Consider the following 9,716-nt stretch of genomic DNA (forward strand, 5'->3'; position numbering starts at 1 on the left):
TGTGACCTGCAATTCAAAAAAATTGGGGTTTTTCTCATATTTTTCCCTGCAGACTACCTGGGTTGGCATTCCCAGCTCTGCCAGTTACCAGCTTTGTTACATTAGACGAGATTCTTAACCTGTCTGTGATTCCATTTTCTCCCTTTTGATGGGGGATAAGAATGGTACCTACCTCCTAGGGTTGCATTAAGGATTACATGAGTTAATATACAGAAAGCGCTTGGAATGAGAAGTCATTGGGAGGTCTGAACAGAAGACCGACGTGGTCTCACAGTGATGGGTAAGGAATGGTCCCTGTCCTCACAGAGTTTACGTTCTTATGGGGAAGATAGTGTAGAGGTGCTGGGATTAAAAGAAACACAGGGCAGTCCAGGAACATGAAGGAGAAACATGCATTCCAGGCTGAAGAATCTAATCTGATTTCCAGAAGGTAGGACGGGGAGATAAAATGAATTGTGAAAATTTTACTTCCTTTTTCAAAAATGAATAGGCTGATTTTTAGAGCAATTTTAGGTTGACAGAAAAATTGAATGGAGAGTAGAGAGAATTTCTATGTATCCCCTCCCACTTACACTCAGTTCCTCCGGTTATTAATATCTTACATTTGTGTGGTACATTGGTTACAATTGATCAGCCAATATTGAAACACTAGTATTAACTGAAGTCCATGGTTCCCATTAGGGTTTGCTCTTTGTCCCATACATTCTGTGGATTTTGGCAAATAGGTAATGCCACATATTGACCATTACAGTGTCATATAGAATGGTTCCACTGTGCTAAAAATCCCCTGTGCACCGCCTACCAATTCCTCCCTCCCTCCTTTTGAGTCCCTGGCAAGCACTGATCGATTCTTATACCATCTCCATAGTTTTGCCTTTTCCAGAATTCCATAGACTCAGAATCACACAGTATGTAGACTTTTCAAATTAGCTTCTTTCACTTAGCAACATCTACTTACAAAAACAAAAACAAACAAACAAACAGACAAAAAACCTTCTCTAAATACTCTAAGTACAGAACAGATTCAGAAAAAAAAAGAACAAACAGAATGTGAACGTGTCTTTCTGGCACTATTCAGAGCTTTGGAACCAATAGGTATAAACCAATTTCCTTACAAGCATTTGCTTAATAATATTGGACTGATATAAATAAATCCCCAGCACCATGACTACAGCATTAGTACGTGGTCAACATGTCACTGTTGAGCTGAACTAGAGTCCTAACACCTAGATGACACTTAGGAGTTCCCCTAATCTCCTGGCCATTCGCTGAATAGGAACAGATAGCTCTCATGGACTGAGCTCTTTCAGGCACGATGCTAAGCATTTTGGAAACATTATTTCAAATCAGCATTACCAATAATCCTTTGAGTAGGTATTACTATCCCCACTTTATAGATGAAGAAACAGGCTCAGAGATGTTAAGAAACTTGCCCAAAGTCACAGAGCAGATAAAATGAACCTTCAGTTCACACTCAGATGGGAGCCTTATCTCTGGGTTCTTGGGGGACTGCCACCAGCAGTTGCTGTGCCATTTCCTGTGGAGTTGACAAGTGGCCCAGTGCTCAAAGCCTTCTGTGGTGTCCTCAGCAGACAGATATCCTATTTGATTATAATCAAGCTAGTCTGCTCACTGCTCCCCAAATGCCCTACCTTTCACACTGAGAAATCCCCCCCCAGTATATGTGAGTTTGTTTTTGTTCCTTATATGGGACAGAGGCTCATCATAATAGGTGTCACAGCTACTGGAGTCCTCAAAGATATAAATAACTCCCCCGAAATCAAGCAGACATATAGCTCGGCGATGCTGGGAAAGTGAGGCCCACCATTCACCATTGTAGGAGGAGAGGGGCCTGAAGATCATGAAGGGTTTTGTCATTCCTCAAAGATCCTTAGACTGTCTACCTATAATCAAAATTATAAATGCATGATTTTTCTCCAACGCTTCAAAATTCTGACAGGGAAGACTTATAAATCTAATAAGCACACTCTTTCTAAGATGTAAGCAAGTCTGGTATATCAAACATATCAACCTGCTAAATGTGGTAAGCAGACAGAGCATAACCAAAGCAGCATCATGAAGATGAATTTCTTTACCTGAATGAACACAATTTATCAAAAGTACTGATTCTGTATTCATTTATTTTTTGTCTCCCTACTTATTTGTACAATTTTTCCAGAACCACATTTTTTTTTTCATCCAACCAAGGGAAACTTTAAAACCATCTCAGTCTCAAGACTATGATAACTGACATTTCAGAATCAGTTTTTGGTCTAAGACTCTGGATGGGGAAGCAAAGGTTGTACATTAATTCCAAGGTCATTCCAAACGAGCCACAAATTAACAAGCTGAACCCTCCTAATAGTAATAAAGTTTTCTCAATGCTATGCCTTTTCTTGCAAAATAGTGCATCTTCTACCACCTTTTTTATTTTTTGAATAATAACCATGTATAACACTTTTACTGAGATGTCTTCCATGTGAATTTTAAGTGATAAATTAGAATTGAGATTCTCTTCTTGCCTGAATTGCAATAAAACCTCTTTATTGCCTATAGTGAAATCTCTTTATTCCCCACCTTCTTTCTTCCTCTGCACCTCATTTGTCTCATTAACCACCATATTCTGGCCATTTAGTGACAGAAAGAACCTAGAATGACAGAATGTCAAGTCAGAAGGGACAGTATCAGAGGCATTCCTATGCCCCAGGCTGTCCCTGTCAAACACTGCACCTCTGCTGGTACAGTCTCAGCAAAAAACTGAAACCAGATGGAAAGGGGTTGGGGGTGCTGGGGGGCGGTGAGAAGGAGGAAAGGATTAAGATGTGCACATTGCCATTTATAAAAACAGTCACGGAGGGCGGCTGGGCAGCTCAGTTGGTTAGAGCTTGTGCTCTGAGCAACAGGGTTGCCGGTTTGATTCCCACATGGGATGGTGGGCTGCGCACCCCTCTCCCCTTCTAGAACTACATTGAAAACGGCGACTAGACTTGGAGCTGAGCTGCGCCCTCCACGACTAAGGTTGAAGGACAACAACTTGACTTGGAGCTGATGGGTCCTGGAAATAACACATTGTTCCCCAATAAAGTTTAAAAAATGTATGTAAATTAGTATTTAAAAAGTAGAAGGAGGAGGAGGAGGAGAAGAAGAAGAAGAAGAAGAAGAAGAAGAGGAAGAAATACAATGAATATTTAAATTAAAAAATTATTTAAAAAAANATATATATATATATCTTTTTAATCACACAAAGACAATATAAACAAAATACAAAGTAAAAAATGGGAAAAAATTAAAATAAATATGAGAGAGAAAAGATACATTTATATAATATAGAGAGAACTCCTAAAAAGATGGACAGTCCGATAAGAATGGGCAGGCAAAGGCCTGCACGGGTCCTGAAAGTGGGCACAGGCTATTTGGGCACAAGTCCGGGTGTCTGGGTCATGGTGTAGGAGAGGAAGGATGTGGCTCCAGGTGGATGTGCCCTGGTCCTGCAGCCTCCTCATCTCGTGCGTGGCGCGGGGTGCGACTGGAGGAGGACCAGAGTGGATGCACCAAAAGCAGGGGCAACAAACGACGGCCCACAAGACAAACCCAGCCCATCACCTGTTTTTGTAATTGAAATTCTGTTGGAACGCAGCCAAGCCACATTAGTTTACATCTTGCCCGTGGCTGCTTTCTCCCTCCAATGGCAAGATTGAGAAGGCAGAGACAGTATGGCCTGCAAAATCCCAAATATTACTATCTGGCCCTTGACAGAAAACTTTGCAATTCCTTCTCTACAGCATGGTGCCAAGGTGGGGACCAAGGCTCCCCAGGTATAAGGCTGTTTCTACGTTCAGACACCCTAATTTCAGGATAAATTGTGTTTTTCCCCATTCTCTCGCATTTCTTCTAATCCTTTCCTTCTAGAAAAATGATTCTTATCCTAACCTTTGAACAGCACTTTCATGCACATATTTAATCCTCAGGGCTGTTAAAGGAGGTCATGGAAGTCCAATTTACAGATGAACTATTGGGCTTAGGGAGTGTAAGGTCATCTATCTGATAGCACTGGAATTTCTGCAGAGGAGGGGCTTAGAGAAGGCTACTTATCCGAAGGGGAGTGAGAGTGGAAATACTAGGGGATTGGTGTCAAAACTGCTTGGAATATTCCCTTATGGCTGAGAAAACACCAGATATATGTACCAAAGAACAGGGGTGACAAGACTGCTGGAGACTGGGGGAACTTGTCCCTAAGGCCCCCTAACCGCTGCGCCACTGCTCAGGCCTTCTTACCTAAGGTAGGCATTACTCGGAGGTTCTCTGTGGTTTTATAACTCTGGGTCAGTACTTTGCTTTCTCTGGTCGTCATGTTCTTGGGAAGCAGAATTGCCAAGTAATTAAGAGCACAGTCTGGAGTCAGACTTCCTGGGTTCACACCCTGGCTTTGTCACGAACTTGCTGGCTGTGTGACCTTGGGCAAATTACTTACCTTCTCTGTGCTCCAGTTTTCTCATTTGTGAAATGGGGATAATAAGAGTGCCTATCTCCCAGAGATTTGAGGGGTAAGTTAATATTTGCAAAGCATTTAGGCTAGTGCCTGACGCATTATGAACACTTTTTTTGTGTTTGCTATTACTTTGATTATCATGGGTAACAATTAACCTTGGCCATGTTTTGGGCTCCAAGCCGTGAACTCTATGGAGCCATTTCTCATACCTGCTCTGAGGAGAGAACCATTTGCTTTGCCAACAGCCAGGAGAAGATTAAAGAGATGAGGGCCTCTTGTTTAGCACCTGGTACATTGTATGTGCTGAATGAGTGGTAGCTATTATTGCTATTTTCAAGACGGGTCCAATTCCAGTTAGCTAATGCGTCAAGTCCTTGCAGTCAATGATAACGGTTTAGACAGGGGCCAACTGAGATGAAGGCCTAGGAAGGATCAGGGGCACTGGATATGTCCTGTAGTTGTATCCCTTTCCTGTAGGTATATGGGAAGTAAGACTGGGAGTGGAATGGAGGGAGGCAGGTCCTAAAACATTGTGCTGCTCAGAGCCTCAATCCATAGCCATTTCTGTAGCTGTCTTTTTTCTGATTTATGTGGGTTCTTGGGGTCTAGTCCCAGGCTTTGCTGCTTCTCCTTTCTGAGTCAAAGCTTAATTAGAAATGTCTGCCCCACCATGCATTTCCTCCACCCTCTGTAAACCAGGCTACCTTCAGTTAAACAGAAGCAACTTTGGAAAGTGATTCTTTCTCACTCAAACCTGGTGAAACCTCACAAACTTCTAGCCTCTCTCTGACATCTGTTGCTACAGTAGAACCAAGGAGCTGGAGGGTGGGACGGCCAGGAAAAAAGCTCAAATGGTGGCCTGACTTCTCTTGTTGGTACTCCTCCACTAGGTCCAGCTGGTCTCTTTTGACAGGTGGGCCTACTCTGACCTGTAATGACTTTGAGCCCTAAGCCAGCCTCATACTTGTGCCAGATATGCCATTTCCTAAATGTACTTTCAGTCAACAAGTTTTTAAGGCCATTCTCACGGAGTCTCCATTGTGTCCTGGGTTGATTACCCAAGAAGGAAAACACAGATAAGATTCAGGGGGTAAATGGGATCCATATGGCCCCCCACCCCTTTATTCCTGAGTTCCCATCTTGCCTGCTGAAGGGAGCCAGGTGTAGGGTGGGAGGGCCTGCAGGAGTCCTTATAAAAAAGCTGTTGGCTGCCTGTTTAGGCCTGGAACTCGCATTTCGGACCTCCCATCAAAATGGGCAAATTGCTGATTCTTGCTGGTGAGTCTTCTCCAGCAGCTCGTGCAGCTTTCCGAGCAGCCGCTGTTCCTTCTCCATTCACTCTGCTGATACCTGCTCTGTGCTCCAAGGCTGCCTGCATTGTCCCCTTTCTCTCTTGTAGCCTCCTTGGGTTCATAACATAGTAGGGAGGGAGGCAGGGAAGGAATGAAGGAAAGGAGCGAGGGAGTAAAGAAGGAAGGAAGGAAAGAAGGAAGGAAGGAAAGAAGGAAGGAAGGAAGGAAGGAAGGAAGGAAAGGAGCGAGGGAGTAAAGAAGGAAGGAAGGAAAGAAGGAAGGAAGGAAAGAAGGAAGGAAGGAAGGAAGGAAGGAAGGGAAGGAGGGAGGGCTCCCTGAGCACCTGTGGGCTTCAGATGGGAGGGAAATGGGTAACTGGTGAACAGGAACAGGGCCGTTTCCCCATGTGGGCTGATGGAAGACTGGGGCTAGCCCTCCCATTCTAAGGTTCTGTGATTTCTCCTCACTGCCCGCTACAGAGCAGAAGATCAATGCATAGACTTGACCAAGGACTATTCAGCTAACAGGAGCAATAAATAGAAAAACGAATGAAGCAGATTTTATCTGTGAGGAGGCTAGGGAAGAAGCACAAAAGACCTTAAAGAGCTAATGCAGTTCCTCCACTGCCAACTCCTCCCAGAGATGATGCTTAAACTGTGGGCAGCAGCCCAATGAGAATGATCTGTGGGCAGGGCACAACAGCTCATTTTGCATGTGGTTGGTTGGGTGGCTTGAAAGGGAATCAAATTTAGAAGCATCATTTGAGTTGAAAAGTAGAATGAAGTTAGTTCTAGAAAAGGCGAGTTCTAGTTCTCAGTGTGGAGAGGGTCTTATGGAAGGGGGCCCAATGCGTGAAAACTCCCCTTCTCTACCCGCTGTGTCCCCTCGGCCTTTCCCCACCAATTTGGCTTATCTGTACAGCCCATTCATTGAACATACATTGGTAGAGAGTTGACTGCCTGCCAGGCACTGTGCTGGGTAGTAGGGACTCAGTATTGTCCCTGCCCTCAAGGAGCTTAGAGCTTAATGGGCAGGCCAATAAACAATGATCTTTCAGTGTGATCAATACTGTGACAGCACAGATACTAAAGGACCCAGAAGGAGAAAAGAGAGGCCCAGTCAGTTCAAATGTTGCTTGTCCTGGGAAGTCGTCCCTGACTTCTTTTCCGTAAGGCTCTGTGTGTGTCTCAGTTTTACCACTTGCCACGTTGCCGAGCACCTTTGTACTTACAGGTTTGACTTCCCATCAGACTGTGAGCTCTCTGAGGCCAGAGACCTTGTCTAGTTTTTTCTTTTTATCTCCAGCACCCAATAGTTAGTATGAGTTTGTTGAAAGAATAATACGTTTCCCTGTTTCCTGAGCTGTGCACTATCATCTGAGCTTCCGAACTCCTTGAATTTACCTACATTAGCCACCTTCTCCAAAAGCATCATGCAGGGGTCCACGCTGGGAAAGGATTTATAGGGCAGAGGAGACATTGGATCTTTGACCGTCTTCTCCACTTACTGGCCAGTGCTCCCCAGGCCTGCTCTTTCCCAGCCAGGAAAGGATAAGCCTGCCACTCTCTGACCAAAGTCTCTTTTCTTCTTTAGGGCTGGCCTTCCTGCTGCAGCTGGGTAAGTGTCCCATGTGAAGGGGGGGGGCGTGCCAGGGTACCCCGGGGGCAAGGGACATTTGTCAGGGCAGGGATCATCTCTTACTTCCCTGCCATTCCAGGCACGGCAACCAAAATTGTGTGTTACTTCACCAACTGGAGCCAGTACCGCCCTGGGGTTGCCAGCTACATGCCCGAGAATGTGGACCCGTGTCTCTGCACGCACATCATCTATGCCTTCGCTGGCATGGCCAACAACCAGATCAAAACCATCGAGTGGAATGATGAGGTCCTGTATGCTGGCATCAATGGCCTCAAGGACTAGTGAGTTCTGGGCTTGGGCTCTGTGCTGGGTTGGAGATTTCCACATGGGCCTTTCAGAAATTCCTCGAGAGACAGCAGCACCAGAACACTAGTCTTTGAGTCCTTTCCAAAATCATTCTCGTGCTTCATTGGCAGGGCTGTCAGCATCATTCTCCCCAGGAAAGGCAGGTTGCTGTCATTTCATCTTTTGTATGTGTGTGTGTGTGTGTGGGGGGGGGGACTGGTGGTGTTGGTGGTGCTGGTGGTGGTATTATTTTCTCACCAGATCCTCACCATTATATTCTGTCCCAGAAGGTGCCACCCACAAGAGATTTATTGTGAATACTGCCTCCTGGAGGTAGTCATGGTGCAGTGCATCCCATACCAATCTATGAGCCAGCTATCTATAAAACCTAAAATGGTTCTTGTGCCAATTACCATATTTTGCCATGTATAATATGCTCCTGTGTATAATGTGCACCCACGTTTGTGGCCCAAACTTTCAGGAGGAAGAAATCTTTCATTTTAATTTTTTAATTCAAATTTTTATTTGTTTACATTTAGGTACTTGTTTTTTTGTATTATAAAGGAATTTTAGGATTTATTTTTAAACATATGGTACAAGAAATTTTATGATATTTATGCATCATAGAAGGCCAAGAACACTTCGTCATTGCAAGTTCGTCATAAGTTCAAAAAAACCGATGATCATATTCCAGGTTATTAATTTGCATACTGATATCGTTATTGATTTCTGGAGTTACACTTTTTTTTTTTAAGATTTTATTGGGGAATTGGGGGCATGGGAACAGCGCTGGGGAATCGGGGAAGGGGAACAGACAAGTTGCTGTCGTTTTGTTCTTCAGTCTAGTTGTGGAGGACGTTGCTTCACTGGCCCAAGTTGGCACCATCATTNGAGTGGCTCAGTTGGTTAAGAGCTTGCTCAAGAGTTTGAGCTCTGAGCAACAGCGGTTCAAGTCCAGCCCGAGCTGAGCAGCCGCTGAGCTGCCAACACTGAGGTGGCAGGATGGCTCAGCTAAAAAAAAAGTAATTGAAGTAACAAACACCTTCCTCTGTGTGTCAGGTCACGAGGGGCTGAGGGTCACAAAAGGCCCCTTTTCACCTGGAGCACTCACTCTAGGCACTTGCTGCCCAGCTGTAGATTGTGTGAGCGGTCAGCCTCCTGCTGCTGCTTTTCCCAGGCTCTGTCCCCCTCCCCCAAGGTCATGTCCTTATCACAGCAGCCCACATCTGGGGACTACATAAGGTGGGAGTACAGGCCCAGGCATTGTAGTGTGACGCAAGCCAATTCTGACGGACACCACTTGCAGAGCTCCCGCCAGGTTGGCTGAAGCTTCGTTGGGGCTGTGTGGTGACTCAGCTTCTCGCCTGCCCAGTCCGGCCCCGCGCCCTTCCTTTCACAGGTGATGATTCCTGGTAGACAACTTGTGCCCAAGCTCTGACTCCACTTCTGTTTCCAGAGAACCTAACCTGTGAGAGAACCTAACCTGTGACTTTGGGAGCCACCATTGGGCTTTGGCAGCACATGGAGTCCAGGTTCCCTGCAGCCAGGGCCTCAAGGCCAGGCAGTGGGTGATGAAGGCACAGGAAGGTCGCCCCGATACCTTTGAAGGTTTGGGCTCCTCACAACTCTCCATCTCCCTTCTTTACCAATGTGACATAAAATTGAAATGAATATCTAGAAAGTATTGGAAAAATAATATGTATTTATTGACTGTCCATTCTGATACAGGCTCTCTGCTAAGTGCTTCACAGCCACGATCCCGTTTAATCCCCACAAACAATCCCACGGGAAAGGTAATCTTTTTATCCCTGTTCTGTAAAGACGTTCCCTGGCCTCTGTCTATGGAGAGTTAGGGCAGTTCATGGTTGGATGATATATGATCATCTCTGGCCTCCTCCAGGATCCTGGACCCATTTCTACAACTTGAGCCGCTGACAACAGCTTTCTTTTCATCTCTGGCTGCTGCTTCCAACCTCTGTTTTCTCCTTCCTCCCCCAACTCTCAATTCTGCA

At 45.2% G+C, this 9,716-nt stretch overlaps 1 protein-coding gene across 1 annotated transcript in view; it reads left to right on the forward strand.

Moving 5' to 3' along the window:
- The first annotated feature begins 5,742 nt into the window (after positions 1-5,742).
- CHIA (chitinase acidic) overlaps positions 5,743-9,716 on the forward strand; it is a 40,003-nt gene continuing 36,029 nt past the window's right edge. The window contains exons 1-3 of the mRNA XM_019624151.1: positions 5,743-5,767; positions 7,375-7,398; positions 7,499-7,700. Of these exons, the coding sequence (XP_019479696.1) occupies positions 5,743-5,767; positions 7,375-7,398; positions 7,499-7,700 (251 nt within the window). The remainder of the gene's footprint in view (positions 5,768-7,374; positions 7,399-7,498; positions 7,701-9,716) is intronic.

Source organism: Hipposideros armiger, unplaced genomic scaffold (assembly GCF_001890085.2).
Source record: "Hipposideros armiger isolate ML-2016 unplaced genomic scaffold, ASM189008v1 scaffold_581, whole genome shotgun sequence".
NCBI lineage: Eukaryota > Metazoa > Chordata > Mammalia > Chiroptera > Hipposideridae > Hipposideros > Hipposideros armiger.